Raw genomic sequence first — 23,181 nt, 5'->3', positions numbered from 1 at the left:
GCCTCATAGTTATAATTTATCTTGACGCAGTTATGTCTTGGGACTTTTTTGTGCCTGTGTGCCTCGGAGATCTGGTAAAGACCGGGGGGATCAACCAGTACGTTGTTCAGGATGTGGTACCCCCAAAACAGCTGCCATCCCATATCAGTAGTAAGTAGTTATTAATATTTAGAAGTTGTGTAGCTCGTTTTTTGTTTACTACATAACCGAATGCTATCTTTTAAATCAGGATTCAAGTCAGCACTGAGAAGCCAAGGACCCTTGTCTATATTGGAACATTTTGACACAGGCTATAGTGTTTTACAGTAAGTATTGATCATGTGAAGCTTGTGGTTATTACTCACATTGAGGAGTTTACTAAACTGCTGTCTATTTAAGGCACTTTAACACGGTGGATCTTGGAGTGAAAGAGGATACTCTTGACTTGCTTGTGCAAGGTTTGACTTTTATTTATTTATATAATTTATTTTTGTCAAGTAAAAAGCCTTGATATGTTTGCTGATTATCTGCTCCACTAAACAGATTGTCTCTCTTTCAGTGGTTAGTAGCCTGGCTGTTTCCCTACCAGAACTTCTGGTGTCAGCCTCCCTGTCAGCTGCGGAACGCAAAGAGAAACTAAATGCTGTTAAAATGAGTGTTTTTTTGCTTTGCAAACTCACTGAGAATCTTGAGAGTGTCTCCTACCGACAGAATATCATCACAGCACCAGGAAAGGTATGATAATCCAAAGTTAAAAATACTTGGGCAGTGTTTTTTACAATTAGGTTTGATAAACAAATTCCAGTGATGAGATCATAGCTAAATTTATGATCCAGTATGACCAAGAGAACATTACTTTTAGCCTGATGGTAGATGGGTAGGCTTGGTAGTGTGGTTGAGTTGTATTGCATTGCTCAATTTGTCACTTTGTACAACATCTGCAGTTCTTAAAGAAATGGGCGAGAGATAAGTACATGACATGTTGATATTTGTTAGTGTTTTTATGAATTCCCATTATTTGTATCATCTTGCAAAAGGTTACAGCCACAAACGTTGGTTTGGCAGTTATGGATAGCATGTTTTGTGATCTGAAAACCAAAGGTTAATTTAGAAACTTGTATTTATTTATTTAATTAATTAGAACTTTTACAGTCATTTCTTTGTTTGATCTATTTTGTTGGTATTGGGCAGGGTGGAAAAAAAGGCAAATCTGGTGGAGAAGGACTGATGCAGTGGGACTCGGAGAGAGAGAGGGTGCTGCAGGCCCTTGTACAGCTGCTCCAGCTGGACATCCGTTCCCTCTGGAATCTTTCCCTGGTGGAGGAGGAGTTTATCAGGTGATTAGGCTTATGCATCTACTTAATTAGATGGTTTAAGTTCATTTTTACTGTTCATTAGTTTCACAGTAAACTCAATAAGATATTTTTTCATTTCCTTTCCTGAAAATGTTTGTTACAGTTTAAGTTTAGTAGGACTGGGACAACATGCTTTTTCTCTCAATTCTATTTTTTAAAACTTTTTTTGTTTGTCGATTTGATTTAAACCATGATTTCTCAATATTGCCAATATTTAGTTTGCTTTTTAAATACCAGGCCATGTGAAAAAGTTGCATGTAAGTTGCACCAAGTTTATAGACTATATCATGAGCCAGATTTCCCAAAAAGAAAAAAAATGAACTGTGTTTCAGTTTTTGAGATTTATTCAGTAGCAATATATCTGAACCAGCTGTTTGAACTTATAGCTTTTATAGCTTGAACTGCATATAAAAGTTAGCTTGCTGTCACGGTGCGTTTGGCTATCAGCTCTGCATTTACCTCAGGATGTTGTCTTGCTAGGTGGGCAGTAACTTTAGTCTCGTTATCGCAGTACGCCACATGTGCATTACAGAGCTTACAAATAGCTTTTGACATGTCCAACTCTGCTTTTCCCATCAAAGCAAAAAATCCAAAGTGTGTAAACACTTTTGACAATAAATGTGATGGTGGAGGATTTAAATCTGTGCATTTTTGCAAGTTGTCCCCCATTCTCAGTTTTCTATTTAAATGTTATCCTGTTTTGTTTTGGTTTTTTTTTTTTAAAAATATATAATGTTGCCCAAAACAGATATGTGTTACTAGACAGCTGAAGAGAAACATTTCGCCCGCTGCAAGAGAAAAGTGGCAACTTTTTCTCAACTTGGAATCTAAACATATAAACTTTTAAAAGAAAATTTTAAAAAAAACCAAAACTTTTATTTATTTTTTAATTTAAAAAAAAAAAAAAATCAAATAAAGATTGCAAAACAAAAAAATTACAACTTTGTATTTAAATTGACTTTTTTTTTGCCTACCCCTAGTGCAGGGTAGGCAACTCTGGTCCTCGAGTGCCACAGTCCTGCAAATTTTAGGAGTTTCCCTGCTGCAACACACCTGATTTAAATCAGTGGCTAATTAGCAGACTTGTGCAAAGTTTGATGTCAAGTTCTCCACAGGACTGCTAATTAGGTCTGTGTGCCAGGTGTGTTTTGCAGCAGAGAAACGCCTAACATTTGCAGGAGTGCGGCACTCGAGGACTGGAGTTGCCTACGCCTGCCCTAGTGTTTAGTTGTCTGGTCTGCTCTCAATCAAAGCTTTTATCTCAGAATTTATCACAATGTATGCAGGTCTGGTGAATACTGACCCACGTATTATCCTGGCTTCAGGCTGCCTTTTGTTCATACCTCAACAAACCTCAAACTGTATGTGCTCACTCCTGTTTAGCTGTGTGACCTGCTGCTGCTATAAGCTGCTGGAGAACCCAACCATCAGCCACGTCAAAAGCAAGCCCACTAGAGATGGCATAATTCATCTACTGGGACTGCTGATCAAAAAGTATAATCACCTTCTCGGTTAGTGTCTGTTATTTAAAGCCCTGCGAACAGGTGTCATGCAGCATGAGAGCATGTATGTCTGATTTTGTATGCTTTTTAATCTATATTCTCTGGACTCTTACAGGTGCAAGCGTTAAAGTGATTCAGTTGTTACAACACTTTGAGCAACTGTCATCCGTATTTGCTCAGGCAGTGTTTGTGTGGAGCACAGAGTATGGAGTGAGGGCAATCATAGGAGAGGTCATAAGGTCAGTACACGATCTGTTTTTCAATTAAGCTGTTGTAGCATCTTTTATTTGGTAAATATCTTATGGTTCAAAGTTCATATTTCTTTCCCCCAGGGAAATTGGTCAGAAGTCAAGTGAAGAGCTTGCCAGAGAGGGGTCAGGTGTCAAAGCCTTTGCCTCCTTCCTGTCAGAACTCGGTGCACTGGTACCTGAATTAATGATCCCCAACATAAGTGTCCTCATCACACATCTGGAAGGAGAGGTGTGCATTCAGCTTTTTTTTTTTTTTTTCCTAATCCATTTTTGTTTTGTTTTTTTCAACATCACTGTTGTCCTTCATGTTGTTTTTTTTTTTGTTTTTTGTTTTTTTTGTATTTACCTTATGTAAACAAAACTTAATAATTTAAAAAAGAAAAAGTTGAAAGAATCAGGGGGGGGAAACTATTTAAAAACGACAGTAAGTGTTAGTTTCCATCAAGCTTTGAGCGGAATGCTACATTTATCCACATATTTATGTTTTCTGTGAAATAAGAAGTGCTATAAACCCCTTCTGGGGTCATCATCCTGGTCTGAGTAAACAGAACATGATTAATATAACCATAAACGGCTAGATGTCCCTCTGTAAATGTAGGGTCATTATTTTTACAGTTTTCAAGAAAACTTGGAGCTCCAAAATGCCATTGAAATATGCACAAATTTACCTTTTTTCTATTTTTTTTTCTTTTTTTTTTAAGAAAATAATTGCATGTTGGAGGTTTATAAAGAGATGCTTTAAGAGTTTTAGTTTGACTATACAGCAACATAAAACAGTAACATTCCATTAATTCATTTCTTGGTGTATGCAACAAGACTTTCTATTTATTCTTCACATTATTTGCTGTCATGTAAAAGTCCCACAGAATTTTGTATTTCAAATGGTTACAGATGATGGCCACCATATATCTTTTGAACAACTCAGGGACGAGTCTTCACAACTAAATGACTTTTCCAACACAAACATGAGATGTGATTTGATTCTTTTGCAAATATTTCTACTAGTCTTTTAGCAAACTTCACTGATGCACAGATTATGAGATAAAAATAAAAACAAAGCAAAAACAGGTATGTTAATTCTTTTCTTTTGTTTATATTTCAACCATATTTTGCCCAGTGATGAGACCAAGGCGAATATGAGCTCACTGAATGAGAGTTGGGTCCTTTTTGCCTTGACTGGCAGGTAATCTTGGCAGTGCAGAGGAGGATTCCTGCTCTGCTGTAAGGGCCTGCCGACAGTGACTTGGCTCAGACCAAATTATTCCTCTACAGTCATAATGGAGTAATTGCTTGGGAATGATGCTGACATTATGTGTGTCATGTGAGTGTTGTGTGTGGGTGTGTGTGAAAAAGACAAGAAGTTTACCCATCTCTCTTTGCTTTTCAGTGAGCAGTGAGTATTGTCTTTGGTAATCTGAGGGCACGGTTCTGATACATTTGACCTGTTTGGCTTCCTGAGGCACTTGTATAAAGGAGAGAGCATATTTCCTCTTGTCTTGAGGATCTCTTTGAATGTCAATAAAGTCTGATTTATTTATTTTTTTTCTTCTTCTTCTTCATACTTTGTTGCAGAGTCATACAATGCGTGTTGCTGTGTGTGAGGTGCTGGGCGAGATCCTAGTTCGTGTCCTCTGTGGTGACAGCTTAGATGAGTCTGGCAAAGCTGATCGGGACCGCTTCTTTGACATACTGCAGGAACATCTGCATGACACACACTCTCACGTCAGAGCTCGCGTGTTGCAGGTCTACACTCGCATCGTCAACAGCAAAGTATGCTTTTGTTCACACTTGGTGCATTTTTTAAACCAAAACACTGAAGTTTGTCCTGGAATTAAGAGATCTCTGCTTTCAGGCATTGCCCCTGTGTAGGTACAGTGAGGTGATGGAGCTTGCTGTGGGACGTCTGATGGACAAGTCTGTAAATGCAGTGAAGAGTGCCATCCAGCTTTTGGCAGCCTTTATTGCACATAATCCATATAGCTGCAAGGTAACACAAGCAAGCATCATGTAGAAGCAGAGAAGCTGACTTTGTTTTGTTTTAGCACTAAGATGTGTTTGTATCTTGCAGCTGAGCAGTGCAGATCTGAAGAAACCTTTGGAGAAAGAGACAACTAAACTGAGAGAAATGAAAATGAAATTAGAGGGACAAGCACCTGGTAAGCACAACCTTTGTGGTCATACAATAATTCCTTTTAAAAAAAAAAAAAAAAAAAAAAAAAAAATTCCTCTGCTGCAGCTTAATTTTATTCTTGGTCAGGTTCTTCTTTGCCCAGTGATGAGACCAAGGCGAATGCGAGCTCACTGAATGAGAGCAGGGTCCTTTTTGCCTTGACTGGCAGGTAATCTTGGCAGTGCAGAGGAGGATTCCTGCTCTGCTGTAAGGGCCTGCCGACAGTGACTGGGCTCAACCCCAAATTATTCCTTTAAAGTCACAGTGGCGTAATCACAAGGATGAGCCTTACAGTGTGCTAGTGTGTGTGTTGGTGTGTGGGGGTGTATGTATAAAAGGCAATAAGTTCACTCTGCTCTCTTTCTGCTCAGTGAGCTATGAGCTGCTTCTTTGGTAATCTGAGGGCCCACCTCAACATGCCAGGTGTTGAGCTTGTAAAAAAGTCACATGAAACTTTACCCATGCTGTATGAATTAACGTTTTCTTGTTTCAATTTGCAAAACTTTTTTTCTTGGACTGGAATATACATTTTTTTCTATATGAAATATAGATATATTAACTAAAATACCTGTGTGTGGGGGTCGCAGGATTTTGGCAGTTAAGGTCTTTATTCATGGTAGACCTCCGTTGCCCACTTGAAGATTTGAGCTCTGTTCTCCAGTCCCAAACCTATTTCTATAACCACTCCCTTTATCATATATATATATATATATATATATATATATATATAAAATCTCACAACAATGGAAGATTATTCAATTCACTTCAAAACACAAGTCTGTCTTTTTTCCCAGTTTTTATTATAACAAGTTGTTGCATTTTAGTAATGGTGTAATGGCATCTTTTTCTTTTTTTTTTTCCAACTACATGAAAATCTTTTAATAAAATTTTGTTAATGTGTGTACTTGCAGTGTTTTGTGAAAAAGAAAAAAAAAAACTTTAGTCCTGCAGTCAGATTGTATTCTGTACAGCTGTAAATGTATTCATGCTGATATTACCTTCAGAAAGACGCAGTGTATTTTGTGTATTTTGTGAAAGAAAACAAAATAAAAATGTGTAGAATTGTAGCCACACATCACTTTTAGGATTCTTAATGGTAATTAGTGAAAAGCAATTTATCCTGCTGCTACTTTCATTTTTCAGAACATTGTTTCACATTTTTCTTTTTAGCTTTTCCACATGCAACCACCACTGAATTATTTTATTCCTTCCTGCAGTCACAGTGATAAAAGCGTCTGAGCTGTGGGCTGCCATGGAGCCAGAGCTTCTTGAGACTGTGAGGACCGTATTGGAACCTACAAGTGACGCAAAGGAGGAGCAGCAGGATGAGGACAAGGAGGAGGAAGAACAGGCAGAAGAAGATGACAGAGCTACTGCAGTGAAGATAGCTCAGTACTTGCGAATCAACAAATACAGGTGATTGCAATCATCAGTGGTGGCCATGGTAAAAGTTAATTGATTGTGTCAATGCTTAAGATTCTTTTTTTTTTAAACCTCCCGCAGAGTTATGAAGTCGAGAATGTAATGTGAAAGGTCTTTGTTTCCTCTCTGCAGGAATGCTGTTCAGCTTTGTGTTAGAGCTCACAGTTGCTTCCCAGAGTCTGGGATGTTTGTTTCTCTCTCCTCTCTCAACACCGAAAATCTGATGGACACACTGGCTTTAATTTTCAAAGGTAAAAGCTGTTCACAGATCACCCAACACACCTCTATCAGATTGATGTTCTCCATGTATGCAAGACTTATTACGCCTTTTAATATGTTTCATTTACAAAAACAGGACTAATATGTTCTGCATGAAAACAACTCCTAAAGTACTCGTCTTATTCATGTTTTTTATGTTGCTTGATGACAGTTAATGATACACACTTCCACAAATAATTATCTGAACTCAACAATGTTCAGTCCTCCCCAAGAAGAACTGTCATTTTATTAAATAAACAAGTGCTTGAAACAACTTGAAGCAGTTTATCAGTATAATGACAGTTAAAATCCCCTTAAACTGCAATTATAATATTTCAAGCTTTCATTCTTCATTTTCCTGTGCAGTTTTTCCAATTACAATGATTTCTTTGGGCTCTGAAATCTTGAAAAAAACGTTTTCTTTAAGGGGGCGAAACAGACAAAAGGTAGAAAACCACTTGTATCAATGCAAGGAACTTAATTCCTTTTTACTTCAGAGCCACTTCTACTTCAAGTGCTCATCAAAACTTAAGTTAGCACTTGCACAGTAATTGTCTGCTGATGTACATGCTGGTTCTGTAAGATTGGCCTGTTCGTCCCTCGCCTCAAAGGGAATTTGAATGAAATTGCTCAGCCGATAGCTTTTCTGTTATTCTGAATACAGTATACTGTATAGTTGAGCCTTCACACATTAAAGGAAGACTGTCACGTAATTATTGCCGCTCAAGGAAGTGCTTTAATCGAGCAGTAATTAAAAGATGTTTAGTGTAGCATGTTATACCTTTTTTTTTTTTCTTCGACATTTGCTATAGTATCTATTCCTTTTTTTTTTCTTTATTTCTTTCATATAGTCTCTTGGTTTATTTTGTCATGTTTTAGTACATTATTTGACATACTGTTAAACTGCTGCTTTTATCAGTTATTGCTTTTTAGGTCAATTTAATCTGTGTTTTAACTTTCAAAATATATTATTAACTCAAGTGTTTTTCTCATTGGGTCTCACTGCACTGGGGGCTTTGGCTGCTCAGTCTGCAGGGTTGACGCTACACCTATCTGCATGTAGGGTGGTGGGCGGGGGTGTGTTCTGCACTAATACTGCCCTGTGGCTGTAATGTAGACCCCGCTCTACCAGGGTGGTTGCTGTGTTGGCGCCTGCTGTGGTTATGGGTGGACTGGCTCCTGGTGTGGATTGTTCCCCAAAATATTGTTTCCTCACAGCAGTGAAAGCCAGTTGTTATTATGTTTAAGTTTTATTCGTATTTTCAGAATTTCATTCAGTTCAGAGACAGAAAATGGGAGCTAGAGTTCTTGCTTGGGTTTAGTACAGGGGTATCCAAAGGCAGTCCTGTAGAGTCGCTGTCCTGCAGGTTTTTATCGTATCCCTGTTCCAGCATAACTGGCTTCCATTAAATGGATCCAACAGCCAATGAAGTTCTGCGGAATGACTGATTAGTTGGAGTCAAGTATGTTGGAACAGGGATGCATAAAAAACCTGCACGATTGTGGCACTTCTGGCTTAGTAGGAGTGTAATTGTGGGGAAAATCCAGATTTGTTTTTTTTTTTTTATATATATATTTTAATGATGTAAAGCATGCTGTTACTGCTTGGCATGAAAAGTGCTTTATAAATAATATTTGCTTTGAATTTGTCCTCAGGCTCGGACGAAGACTCTTCAGAGATCAGCCAGAATTTGCCACCAACCCCACAGAAGGAGGGAGATAAAGATGGACTGGATGGGGAGCTGAAGAAGCAGGAGATGCTGGTGCAATACTTGAGAGACACAGAGACCTTTGCTTTACAAGTGGAGAGGGCAATCTCTGTCATCAACACGATGCTCTACTGGAAAACCACTTCAGGTAGAAAACTATATCCCCTAATGTCTTATTTAGCTTTTTTTTTTTTTTTTTAAATAGTTATGTAGTAATGTATAGTAATAGTAATGAAATGAAAATTAATTTGCTTGATTTTCAGTGGTCCAGGAGGCAGTGCAGTTTTGTGTGACTGTATGCGAATTCAGTGTTGCAAACTCTGTCAGCGGAGTGAGGAAGATGTTGCCCCTGGTCTGGTCAACTGATGCTGCTATTAAGGATGCGGTTGTTCAGGCCTACAGGCGCCTGTATCTGAACCCTCAAGGAGAAACTGTCAGGTCTGTAGAAAAACTTAACGCACTTGAAAACAAGAGAACAAGTATGAGCCTGTTGATACACTTTTTTTTTTATTAACATGCATTTGTTATTAATCTCAAGGGAAATTTTGTTTTGACTGCATGCTTTTGTGTGTGTGTGTGTGTGCGCTCAATATGTCTATAAATATGTCTATAAAAATGATTAAGTGCGCGCGCACTATTTAAAAACCAGGTCAAAGCAACACCTTGCAGTAAGGAAAAAACAAAACAAAACAATATATATATTTTTTTTTATTAGGCTGAAAGCCCAGACTCTTGTCGATAATCTCTCTGAGCTGATGGTAGACGCATCTCTGGGAACTATCCAATGTCTTGAGGAAATTGTGAGTAACTCTATTACTCTCGTATGACTCATTTCATTGTTGAATGATCTGATACAGAAACTCAATATGTCTATAAAAATGATTAAGTGCTCACTGGGAGGATTTTGTGGTGAGGCATTTTGAATTGAAATGCCTTGTACTAAAGCAAACCAGGACTTGTAACCCTGTAAACATGTTTCTGTAGGTACAGGAGTTCTTTGGCAGTGGCTGCAGTCTCCAGTCCACTGTAGTTCAGGTGCTGTGGGAAAGATTTACTGGTAAAAGAGAAACTTCCGTCCTACACAAGCGAGCTGCAGTGTTACTTCTGGGCATGGCAGCACGGTAAGAAACAACCCTAAAGAACTTCCAAAGAGATAAAGTTCCTATGACATTAAGAAAAACAAGCTTATTAACGAAAGTATCAAATCTCCTACCCGACAAACTACAGGAATTTCCGTAGTTACATGTTGCATATTTGTCTTGTGCTTTTTTTTTTTGTGTGTCAATAGTTTGATGTTTTACTTCAAACTTGATCAAGCGTTTTTGATTATGAAAAGATCCTCAATTTAACTTTTGCTGGTTTCTGCTGCTTTTAGTTTGTGATTTGAATTAAAGCATCGATCTGATTCGTTCATGACTTGTAAACACAGCTTTGATTGGTTGACAGACTGTAAACAAAGCATCATAGTGATGGTATCTTAACTAAAACTTCTCAATATACCAAAAAAAAAATTAAATGCATTTAATGGTGTGAAGAGGTCATATGAATCTGTGCCTTTTCCTGCCTGTTTAATGGCTCTTTTTATACATTTTGAGCCTGCCTTAGCTACTTAACATTCAGCAAATCCTCATTAGTCAGAATACAAGCCCAGCCTTGGCTCCTCTTCATTGTAATCAAAGTCACGACCATATACCTGGCTCCTTGCCAATACATTTTTTTTTTATTTATTTATTTTTTTTCTTAGATGCATCTATCTATATATTCAATGTTCTCTCTCAATGTACCTCAAAGAATGCCACTGCTTAAGGGAAGAGAGAGAGTAAAGAGTATCTGCAGTACACCCACACTGCTGCTTCTGCTAACCCATCCTCCTACATGCATTATCTGGGCAGCAGCCTAGCTCTGGCAAGGCCAGCACAGAGTAGCTAGGGTTATGTTGGGCCAGTGTTATTACCTCACTTTACATAAAGACGTGAACACATTGGATTATAAAAGATATACTTTGTCTGTTTGTAATATCTCTTTTTCATATATGCATCTGCAACAGGGCGGAGAGAGAAGTGGTGCTCAGTAACCTGGACACTCTTTGTTCAGTGGCTCTGGGAGAAAAAGTGACTGAGAACTTCCTTTTAGCGAGAGACACAGTTATCACCATCTGCAGCATCACTGACCATGTCAGGGTAAGAATATGTGAATCAGTTTGCCTTTAAGCATTTCTTGACAACCATCTCAACTTTTAGATAATGGTTAGTGGATTTGGGTGGGATTCAAATGAATTTTTCATTTAATATAAAATTTTAATCTCATCAGTCTTCATAATTGCTCATTTTAAAATTTGAGCTATCTAAAAAGGCTGTTTGGTTTTAAAATAATTTGGGAAATGACTGCCGAGCTTTTTTTTTTTTTAATTTATTTATTTTTTATTCAGAAAATGGGTATTTATGAATATGGTAATGTAGCTATATTACCAGCTGATGACACTGCCTGATTTTGTTTTATTCTGCTTATGCTTTTAATGATTTTAATGCTTCATTCAGCCTGACATGTTCGACTCAGAGATAACTAAATTATACAAGGTCACGTGCAGGTGGAAGAATCGGGGCACTGATAAATTCTTAAAAGGAAATGCCTTCCTTGCTGGCTCCTGGGTAGCACAACTCGACATGATTTGTGCTCCTTGCTTATTCCTAGTTGAATGTGGTGACTTCTCGCTCAGTCTTGCTTTCATTTTCTCTTCCAAGCTAAAAACAACCATATTGCTGATTTGCATTGCGGCCTCAGACATGTCATTGGTTAATAACTTTATTTCCCTTTTGCAGTATCTGGGTACAGTAGTTTTTAGGGCTGACAATATGCTTTCGTCCCGATTTGATTGGGCCAAATTGATTTTAAATTGCAATTCTCAATATTTTTCTTGATTTCAAATAGGAAAAAACAACACCGTAGCCAGATCATAATTCTGCTCCTATAATGCCCAAGAAAACAAGTAAAAAGATCAATAAAAACATTAAAAATAACAGTTTTCATAAAGAATTATTTTTGTTTATTTGAAAAAAAAATCTATTTGGTTAACAAAAAAAATCAATTTTGTAAATTGTGAAGCAAAAAAAATCCAAATTTTTGATTTTTCAATTATTTTCCCACCACTAGTAATTTTATGAAATGGCAAGGTAGAGCTGTTGCCATAGCTCAACGCCACTATCCACGTAAACATGCTTAACGTTCTCATGCATTTCTAACAGCAATCAAAAGGAACTCCATTCAGACTCCCTCAGGACCACCAGCTGTTTACCTGCCTCACACAGGCCATCGCCGATGGTAAACGCTGACACAGTCTATCTTAGCCATTTATTTCTGTCCTCATCTTAGTTTTTCACACTTGTTACCTCGTCACTACATTTGCCTCAGGTGTGACGATGGAAGAAACGTACTGGCAAAGCTTTATGGAACAGGCGGTTCGTCTCATCTATTTCCTGGCCGAGTCCCCAGACCAGCTGTGCTCTCGACTGCTCCAGCGAAGCGCTCGCCTCTTAATAGAACAGGTCGCAGAACATGGCGAAGTCAACAGGGATGTTGGCCAAATGCAAGATGGATCCCAGGAGTCCAATGAGCAAGGTGAACAAGGTGAATCATAATTTGTCTTTGTAATGCAGACTTTTGTGTTGAATGCTTGTTTATGCCGTATTGACACATGTTGATGCTGATATTGATGGTGTATGACTTATCTGTGCTTAGACTTGGTCAACACACTAGTTGTGTTATTAAGACTTCTGTCTATGTACCTTTCTTTTCCTCTAGTGAACTGTATGTGTCTGGCGCAGCTGTTGGCTCTGTGTGGATGCGTGGCTTTCTGGCAGGTGTCTCACCTTGAGCGCAGTGTGAGCGCAGAACTACGGAGGAGGAGAGGAGAGACTGAGGAGAGGGAGGAGAAGGAAAAGGGACCAGCCAGTAAAGCTAAGGTAATTGACTGTTGTTGAACTTTTACAGATTATACAATACAGTGTTCATGATACGTAGCAATTAAATATTAAGTATTTGCAGCCACTTGACCTTTAAGAGAGTGAGTGGTACGTTTGCAAAGCAGGGTCTTTTTCTTTCATTTTCACTCTGACCAAACGGTAACAAGTATAAACATGCTCTGTTGCTTTTAGTCAATTTTCTCTTTTTAAATTCCAAGTGAATATTTTTATTGTCTACTTTTTCCTGTACTATTTAAAAAAAAACAAAAACCAACATTTTTGCAGATGTCAGTTACGTTGTGACTGTACTATTAGTGCCAAATGTTTTTGTAAATTTAGGAAGAAACAAAATGCCAACGTGATCATTTTACATCTTTTTAGTGGAAGGATTTGCTATGACTGGCTCATTGACTCAGTATAATGCATCATACTGTTTTTTTATTTTATTTTATTATGTTAACTGTGTGACTGGCTGTACAAAACCTAATTCATCTTATTGGGTCATTCATTTTAATGAAAGTCTAGTTCATTTCTGGTAGATGCAGTGGAATGTAATTGGGTGTTTACATAAACCTATTTGAAACTTTCAACTCGTTCAACATTTTCAGGCTTAATTGTCATTAAACATCATTTTAAAGTATGTCTGCAGTTTTACTTTACTGTAACTTTAAAGTAAAAACTGAGGCCCAAACAACCTGCTGTGCAGTGAAGCATTGAGACTGTCAGTGAGTCTCTGCAGGATGGCTTTATGATGAGATTTTAGTGGCGCAGCTAGATGAGTGATGGTGCGTAATTGTTCAGCCCATCAGGGAACAGGAAGATAAACGTTTCCTTAATTACCTTCGGAAGTTTTTTGCTCATTTATTTTTATTTATTTATTTATATTTTCCATGTTTCTTCAGTCTGAGATGGGCTTATAAGGAAGTGCACACTTGAGGTTGTGAACACACACACACCAGTTGGCAGCCTCAGGATGTTTTTGGGTTTACTGTTCTAGCCCACATCTTTATTTTTTCCTTGTTGGTAAAGTAAAGGAGCTGGTAACTTTGTGGCTGGAATGACAAGTTATAAAAGACCCAAGTTGGTGTTTAACCTTGGTCTAGAAGTATTAAGTGTTTGTACGTAGTGTTCCTACTCTCAAAATAAGTAAAAAGGTGTTTTTTATATATAAATTTTTTCACCTGTAGCAAAAGCATCTTACAATTTTTTACTCTAAATTGGAGCAAAATTTCATCTGTCTTCAAGAGCATGTCTGCTCAAATGGTGTTTTGGAGTTTCATTAAGCTTATTTAATGGGCTATCCCTTCATTTCAACAGCAGGTGGCCAATGAAAGTGCCATGGAGGAAGAGCTTGGGCTAATTGGTGCCTCCGCTGAAGATACAGAAGCTGAACTCATCAGAAAAATCTGCGAAACCGAATTACTGGCTGGTAAAGAAACAACCACACTGCAACCAGCTACATTTTAAAATTCTATTCTATTCTATAGTCATTTAGCAGACATTTTTATCAGAAGCAACTTGCATATGAGCGAGAACAACACAAGCATGAAATCAAACATTAGAGGACATCGTAGCAAGGTGCTAGTGGACTGTCCAGTTGGATGCAGGTCATTACATGAAGTGCTACAGACATGCCTTTACATGATATGTATCACTATCTTTTTTTTTTTTTTTTTTTTAATCTGATTAGAGGAGAACCTGCTGAGTGCGTTCCTTCCTTTACTGGTGAGAGTCTGCAGCGCTCCAGGACGTTACTCCCACCCTCAGCTCATGACTGCTGCATGTCTGGCACTCTCTCAGTACATGATGATAAGGTAAACACGTGATCTTTCAAAACAGACATGCACAGCATGTTTTATTCTAATCCATTTAGTTAATATACATGCATAGGCCTAGATTAGGGGTCGGCAACCCAAAATGTTGAAAGAGCCATATTGGACCAAAAAAACAAAAAACAAATCTCTGGAGCCGCAAAAAATAAAAAGCCTTATATAAGCCTTATCATGAAGGCAACACATGCTTTATGTATCTATATTAGCTATATTAGCCTACTATCAAAATGACTAAGTTGGCTACAAATACATAATGAGCCTTAATGATGAAATGTTTATTTTCCCTGCAACGCATCCTGTAGAGAATGATGCACCACGTGATTACTCTGTTGTACGATGTTGTCTCATGTTTAACTTTTTTACAATTACGTTGCATTGATTAAATTAAAACAATGCAATAAGGAAATCCGAATTTTTTTTTTTTTTAATGTAATTTTTATTTTTAAGAATTCGGAAAAAAAAACAACAAAATGGAATGTGCATAACGCGCCCCTTATTTGGGTAACAAACAGAGCGCAATAAAACGCAGCCTGCATTTATAAAAAATAAACCAGCAGCCTTTTTTTTTTTTTTAAAAAGGTAAAGTATATCAAATTAACACAGTTTGATTCTGTCAAGCAAGTCAGTGCGAGGGTAAAACGTAGCAGCATCCTCTTCTCTTTAGACACGCAACTAACGCAGCTATCCTCCGACCTGAGCACCAAAACCCGATTATATTACCAAGTGTCATTTCAAATATATACTGACAAAAATCAGAAATAACTTTATAAAAACAGCCACTTTGTTACTCAATATGTGTCTATGAAGGATTATGTTCTTACCCGTTTAATGTGACTTCTGTTTCACTGGTCAGCTTCTCAACATCAGGCATGTAAGATGTAACTTGTGCTGAATTAATGTCCTTAATTTGCTGATCGGTGATGTTGCCTGCCATTTTAATGGCCCTTTTCCTTCATTGTCTTAGCGGAAAGGGGCATGTCTTTGATTTTCTGTATTGTTTCGGTTTTGTTTTTGAAGTTAGCAAATACATGTCCTGATATGTTGATGACTGACTCCTTCATGTAGTCACCATCTGTGAACGGTTTTCCACAGTTTTCCACGCTTTATTATCTCCCGGCTTGGAAATGAAATCCACTTAAATCTATTTTTGCGCTTCTCGAATTTCTCCAGAAGTAATGCAATCTCACATGCTTTCCCTCGAAATGTCTTTCCACATTACTCTTTGTTATTTGACAACTTCTCGCTACAGAGCAAACATTCAGACAATCCTTCCGCATTGGCAATGAATACAAATGATTCGTTCCAAGAAACATTGAATCCTCTGTTCTCCTCGGTTATTTTTCTCTTTTGTCCCTTTGGGATCCATGGCGCATCACACAGCCACCGGTTTTGTTTACAACAAACACCTGCCTGGCATCCCGCCCTGCTGATAGATAGGCTATGTCGCAAATCTTCCTTTACAGAAATGTTAAAATTTAATATTTATTCTACACATTTTTACAGCGCTGGAAAACGTTAAGAATGTTTGTGTCATGTTTGTCCTCCTACAGAACCATATCAAAACAAAAATATATATCCCTCCCCCATCTTTTTCCGTTTTTTTAAACATTTTTGAAAAAGCTCCAGGGAGCCACTAGGGCAGCGCTAAAGAGCCGCATGCGGCTCCAGAGCTGCGGGTTGCCGACCCCTGGCCTAGATTATTCATGCAGTGCTGTACTGTACTGAATAAATGTGTATTATAACTTGCAACTTGAGTTTTAAGTAATTCTGATTTCTAATTTCTAATTAATGAGAGTTTTTAAAGTCTTATTGGCCAAACAATAATGTGCTAAACTGAGAAAATACTATTTTGGAAAATGTTTAATGCTGTTATTTCTTTAAATTAGCCCATCAGTGTGTGAAGAAAACATCCGCCTCATGTTCACGGTGTTGGAACGGTCTACCCTCCCTATTGTAAGGGCCAATGCTATAATAGCCCTTGGAGACCTCACAGTCCGTTTCCCAAATATTTTGGAGCCCTGGACACAAAATCTCTATGCAAGGTAATGCAATTTCACCAATTAACACACAATTAACTTGCATCAGACTAGTAATGGAAAACCTTCTTGTCACAGTGGCAGCTCACTATCATCACACCCTCTGTATAATACACTTATTACCCCTGGAGATGCACATTATCATATCTGTAGATTGATTTAGTTTTTTCATCCAGTACAAGCATTCATGTGACTGAGCTGAGTGGGAGGGTTGTAAATCGTGTCTCATTGCACCCCTGCACCCCCCCCCCCCCCTTTTTTTTTTTTCTTTTCCCCATCCACCTCCCCCTCAAACATCCCCATGCTTGTAAAATTGAGCCATTTTCATCCAAATCCCACCGTGTCGCTCTTTGTCCCTCTCAGTCAGTGAAGTGTTGCTGTTGTCAAAATGCTCCACTGAGCCAGATGATGGGAAAAAGTTTACTCTGTCCATCAAGAGTTTTAATGGTGGGAAACAAACTTTGAGATGATCTGTGCTGGCAAACACTGATAATGTACTTCATATTCCAACCTCTGTGGTTGTCATGGGAACCGACCATTGATTCATAGCTTGGAAAAAAAAAAAACACCATGCATGAACTTGGGTGGAACCTGAAAGCCCATCAGGCAGGGCTACTGAAAGACAAGGTACAGCTTAATTAGTGGTGTGTTTTAGGTTGTGACTAGAACCAGTGACTAATATTTCATAATTACACAGTATGGTTAAGGGAGCAGACATGAATAATTTCAGCCAAAGTCAGAAATTTTGCAAAAGTTTAGCTGTAATTTTTTTTTTTTTTTCTTTTTGTAACTCAAAACTGTCTATTTTTCCTCCTGTGCAAATTTACTCCATTTTCCTGCAGCCAACTCGGATACTGAAGTCTCTCCATTTGAAGTGCAGGTTTAATTATAATAGCAGATAGTGCTTACATTAAGGTATTTTCTACATGTAAGACATTTTATATTCTAACGCGCCACTGCCCTCGTAATGTTTTCTTCCCGATAAGCATTTCAGAGTGTTCCCTAATTGTCTCCCACACACCAACACCTCCACTGTTCTCATGGCTGCTGCCCTGGTGCTTCCTGATAAGCGCATTAAGAATTAATTACCCTGTTCATTGCTGTCATAAGCTCCTACACTGGCATGTGGAAGTAGCATGTCTAAGTGTGTGATCCTCTGCCAGAAGTCCTGCTCTCTGGTGAAAATACAAGAAACGGAGAATGAGTTTTATTTGTTTGGTAGGTTTAGGCGAAAATGCTTCTAAATTGGAGATTGTGGTGCCACAGCCTGTCTGGGCTAAAACACTTACAAGCTATAAGGCTGTGTGGCTTTTGTTTGGTATCAGCAACCTTTTAGGCTTAACTAACAATGGCTTGATGTAAGCTTAGAGTTAAATGTACCAGTTAATTCATTAATCCAGCTTGAAATAATGCCAACATCTATTGCTGGTATTCTTCTAATAGTCATTTATCTCTAATTTTGTTTCCCAAAAGACTTTTTTTTTTTTAAAAATTAGGCATACCTGAAAAATTTGTATATATTCTATTCAAATCTAACAAGTCAGGTTTTTAAACAAATACTTTTCATCCAGCGTTTGGTTCATTGCCTAAAATGTGTAAAGGTGGTTGGAGATGAGGACTACATCCAAGGCAAACAAATGCACCGAAGTTCATTTGCGAGTTTCACATTTCTGTGGAAATGGCTAATAACTGCTCACACTTGTTCATATGTTGATAAACTTTTATATAATTTAGGAATATTTACGTGTCATTTCCTTTCAAACAAGCCCTATTTTACACATTTCATCTGAAGATGAGTAAGATGGACACGGTGGAATAATGGTTAGCACTGTGGCCTCACAGCAAGAAGGTCGCTGGTTCAATCCTTTGCCTGGGTGAGGTTTTGACAGCGGTCTTTTTGTTTAGTTTGCATGTTCTCCCCGTGTATGCGTGCATTCTCTCCGAGTACTCCGGCTTCCTCCCACTGTCCAAAGACATGCATGTTAGGTTAATTGGTTACTCTAACTTACCCATAGGGAGTGAGCGTGAGTGGTTGTTTGTCTCTGTGTGGCCCTGTGATGGACTGGCGAGCTCTCCAGGGTGTACCCTGCCTTTTGCCCAAAGACTGCTGGGATCGGCTCCAGCTTCCCCGTGACCCTTCATCGGATTAAGCGGTTAGGATAATGAATGAATGAATGATAAATAACATGGATGATCTTATTCTGTGGAAAAGGGAAACGGCCTTGAACTTATGATTATTTCAGAGCACTGCACAATATATTTGTATGTTTTGAAAGTGATCATAATCGCTATATTGCCATTTGCAATATCAATATCACTGATGTTAATATTGTTTTGTGCATTAATGGCTGCCGCCTTAGTTGAAACTGTACTTGTGGTTTTATTGTAAAGCCACTACCAACTCGCAAACGTCTCTAACTCGGAGATCTCAAACCAATCCTTGAGGACCAGTGTTCCTGCAGAACTGCCATTCCCTGCAGCGCCAACTGTACTGTTATGTAATAGATTGCATACTGACAAACAACACATTACAATTGGATTTATACCATCAAAATAAATATCTGGTAAGTTCGGACTTGCCATCATAAGTAAAGGCTTTTATTAAAAAAAAATAAAAAAAAAAAATAGTTACTTCACTTCACAGAACAGTTGAGCGGTCTGCCCTGTCACCAGAAAAGCAAAGAGCTAACCAGCCAGCCCATAGTCAGATTTTTTTTTTCCTTTTTCCCTTGTTTCCTTCTACAGGCTGAGTGACGACGTTCCTTCAGTGAGGCAGACAGCTGTGACAGTTCTTACTCAGTTGGTGCTTAAGGATGTGCTCAAAGTCAAAGGTCAAGTCAGCGAGGTTGCTGTGCTGCTAATTGACCCAGAGCCACACATTATCAGCTTGGCTCTGAATTTCTTCAATGAGCTGGCCACCAAGGTATGCACATCCTAGAAGCTGTAAAGAGTGAATAATTTGATGGAGTTTAAACTCTGGTCTTTGTGTCATCCATCAGGACAATGCCATCTACAACCTGCTCCCAGACATCATCAGCCGCCTGTCTGATCCAGAGAGAGGCATGAGCTCAGAGGACTTCAACACCATCATGAAGTGAGTTTCACAGCTGCACTAAAAGGTTTTTTCATCTCCTTTGCCTAGAGATGATATATCCTGAATATGCAACAGTTAGGTTTGATGCGGTCATAAATTCAGACATTTTTAAGGAGGGAATAAACATCTTTGTTATTTGGACTTAGTTTAGAAACTGGATTTGTTTGTGTCTTCAGACAGTTGTTCTCCTACATCACCAAGGAAAGGCAGACTGAGTCTCTTGTAGAGAAACTGTGTCAACGCTTTAGGACTGCCAAGTGAGTGCATCTTCTCTCATTCGCATCCTCCCACCACTAACCTCTATCCTTTCATTTTTTTTTTCTCATAATATTGAAATGCAAATTTCTGAGTCTGTCCTGCAGTATTTCATTGTGCGAGATGTAGGGGTGGATGTGTGGGTAATTAGTGGGCGTTTTCACTGTGGGAAAAAGTTTTACAATTACAACAAGTTCACAGTTCGGTTCACTCACACACACTGCCATCTTTTTTATTCACTCCTTTTGTCTTGGAAACAATATTCTTCTAGTTTGGGAAGGTAAGCGCAGTGACTGGCCTGGCCAGGCTTCAGCCTCTGACTCATACTCCATCCATACTTCGAGCTCAAAGGAAGGACATTTTATATTATATAATTGTAAAGTGAATTTAGGCATAAAAGGTTCCTGGAAAATTAAATTTGGTCCAAATGTCAGGGCAATGCCACGTTCATGAGTAATGAGCTTTTTTTTTTTTTTCTTCTTTTTTTTTTTTTTTTAAATTTTTATTTAGTGTCTGGATATATGTGTGTTTTGTTGTTGCTAATTAGATTTATTTCCTAATCCTTCAAACTCTCATTTAATACTCTCTTTAGGACAGAGCGTCAGTGGTGCGACTTGGCCATGTCTCTGTCTCTCTTATCCATGTGTGAGCGTGGTTTTAAGAGACTGCAGGAATGCTGGGAGTGTTACAGTGACAAGTTAACAGAACCCGGAGTTTACCAGCCACTGCTCTCCATCACTGCCAAGCTCCGTCGTGGAGCCAAGCCACAGTTTAAGGTATCTGATGCTCCCATTTGAAGCAAATGCAAGATTTCCAGTTTTCTCAAGCATATCTTTTGGTTCTTGTTGCGTTTATTCATTATACATTTGTGTGTAGGCTCAGGTAGAAGAGTTTGAAAAGCGCCTGACTGCAGTTCACACACGTGGTCTGGAGAATGTAGAGAGCCCTGAGATGCATGAAGAGAACCAAAAAGGAGGAGGGTCTACTGAGAAGACTGTCGTGCGCACACCTCTACCCACCAGAGGCCGTCAAAAGGCAAAGAGAGGTCAGAAATTGGGAGCTTTGCCTTAAATTCTCCTGCTGATTAAAACAGAAATATGCAGAAACAGCCTGTTGTTTAGTTTAGTGTCAAAAGAAACATTTATGTGTTTTGTTTTTTTCTTTCCCTTACAGGCCAAACAAAGCCCTCAGTTTCCAGCTGTGGTGATGACAGTTTTATGACTCCACAAAAGTCTCGCAAGTGCAAGAAACCAGTAATTACCTTCAGCAGTGATGAAGAGGAGGATGAGGAGGGTGAGTTCAGCCGTTTTTGTTTTTTTCTTTCTACGTTCTTCCCATTTATCAACATGATTATTTGCCATGTAAATGGTGTAATAATTGTAAAGCATTCACTGTAATTATGATAAAAGTGGTGAGAAAACCAAGCACTTAACTGGGTGGCAAAATAATTCTGAAAAAGTTGCCATCAGTACTTTAGTACACTTTTACGGGTTGTGCTTTGCCAAGTTAACGAAACACTTAAGGATCAATAAACCAGAGTCAGTGTCAGACCAGTGGAGTGAGACTTGCGAGGCAGCTGTCTGAGAAGATTTGAGATTTGCCACCTCACTTGCTCTCAGAAAGTGGGCTGGTCATCGTAGCAGCAATAATCCAAGGTCTGCAGATGACAGAAAAATGAATTACAAATATCACATAACTGAATTTAATACAAGCATTAGATTAGATGAGGTAAGGAGAATGTGACTGTTTAATTAACAGGTTTTAAACTGGGTAATGTGTCTTTTCATGCTTTTAATTAGATTACGAGCCACTGAAATGCTTAAGTAGTTTAAAATCAGTGAACTTGGCTCCGTTGATGTGGCATTTTCTGTTGCTCTGTTACTTTGACTAGATAAAATATTCAGGAATAGGCTGATTCTTTTTTTCTTTTCCCCTTCCATGGTGCATTACCAATTAACACAGAACATAATGTCACAGTACGCAGTTTGATAAGCCCTAGCACTAATATCAGAGCCTTAGCACTAATATCACAATGTTTCTTTGAATTACACCACTTACTCATGCAGTAATGGCTTTAGAGAGAGAGAGAGAAATGTGTTCTGTCAGAAAATTAAGTATAAACTCAATTATATAGCTTCCTGGCCAGTCATTTATGATATAGCTGTGACTTCTGCTACTGTATGACAATGCCTTTTGTTTATTATTATTTTATTTGTTTATTTTATCAGATGCTGTTATGGCTGAGAGTGAGACCCCTAAAGTGACAACACCCATCGCACGCACATCCAGACGAGCTCGCCTCAGAAACTGATTTCTTCTGTTATTACTCTTGTTTTTGTGTCCTTTTTATATGTTTGGATCTTAAAAGAAATGTTTCATTTTTTTAAAAAACCTTTTTATATATACTTTTACACAGTATAAATGCTTAGCACTAAACATGGTCTGATTAGCATAGACTCAACATCTTTCATTAAACCTGGCTCGAGTTTGAGTACTTTGTGGCGTGATGTGTCAGTTTTACCACAAGCTTGTGCATACTGAGGAAAACTTCTGGCACTAACTGTGTGAAGGTTTGTGTGTCTGCTGGTTTATGCCAAGTAAATTTATACCATCATTGTAAGCAGCTTTGAATGTGTGCTTGTGTTTTGTGTTTGGACAGTCGCTGTTTAAAGGATTGCCACAGCTTGCTCCGACAGTATTACTACCACTCTTCACTTTTATTTTAATCAATTTTCTTGTCCTTCTATTTTATTTTAGTTGAATTGCATTTTAATAATTTTCAAAGGAGAAATGCTTTTATTTTATTCCTTAGCTGTAACTGCGTCTTTTTTTTTTTTTTTTTTTTTCCCTTTTACTTAATTGCCTGACACATTTGCTGTTGCCTAGCTAGCTGTTTCTAATCAATCTCTTCAGTAGAGCTCCCTCCATTCTCTAGCTGGTGTGTTTCTCCCTCCTATTCTCCTCCTTCTCCTCCTACTCTCTCCTGCCTACTTTTCCTCCAGCGCTCCACTGACATATGTAGTCTCCCCTCCCCCCCACCACCACTACTAATCTCTCTCCCTTTCTCCTACGCCGTCTCCCACACATTGTCCTCTCCAAAAAAGATGAGAGGGGTGCATATCTGTATGTGTGATTGATATGTTATGTAAAGACACTTACCAGCAGCAGGCAAACAGTGTATTTATCTGAGTACAATTTGAGCTTAAATAAATTCAGTGAATGCCGAGAGTTCAAGTATAAGTAAATTTGCACTTCACAACAGCTATGCGAGTATGAATCCAGCATGTTCGTGTTGGATATGAAAGCCCACAGAGAGCCACTGATTACATGCACACTATTTAACATTTCTGGCAGGGGGT

General features: G+C 38.4%; 1 protein-coding gene across 1 annotated transcript; it reads left to right on the top strand.

The window, feature by feature from the left end:
- Window positions 1-32: 32 nt before the first annotated feature.
- ncapd2 (non-SMC condensin I complex, subunit D2) lies at window positions 33-22,133 on the top strand (the record flags this gene model as incomplete). Its single annotated transcript, XM_079240178.1, has 31 exons — window positions 33-150; window positions 230-305; window positions 379-437; window positions 539-714; window positions 1,171-1,316; window positions 2,718-2,845; window positions 2,952-3,075; window positions 3,169-3,316; window positions 4,660-4,857; window positions 4,940-5,074; window positions 5,156-5,243; window positions 6,475-6,673; window positions 6,812-6,930; window positions 8,594-8,794; window positions 8,910-9,084; window positions 9,362-9,446; window positions 9,631-9,767; window positions 10,694-10,826; window positions 11,889-11,964; window positions 12,055-12,261; window positions 12,445-12,605; window positions 13,926-14,034; window positions 14,296-14,419; window positions 16,324-16,479; window positions 19,219-19,396; window positions 19,473-19,567; window positions 19,744-19,824; window positions 20,415-20,598; window positions 20,699-20,867; window positions 20,996-21,115; window positions 22,051-22,133. 31 exons carry the CDS (start codon window positions 33-35, stop codon window positions 22,131-22,133), a joined length of 4,188 nt encoding a protein of 1,395 aa, XP_079096304.1.
- Window positions 22,134-23,181: the final 1,048 nt, after the last annotated feature.

The sequence above is a fragment of the Telmatherina bonti genome (genome assembly GCF_933228915.1).
Source record: "Telmatherina bonti genome assembly, chromosome: 5".
Taxonomy (NCBI): domain Eukaryota; kingdom Metazoa; phylum Chordata; class Actinopteri; order Atheriniformes; family Telmatherinidae; genus Telmatherina; species Telmatherina bonti.
Note: the sequence above shows the minus strand (reverse complement) of the source record. Positions and strands in the feature narration are given on the sequence as shown.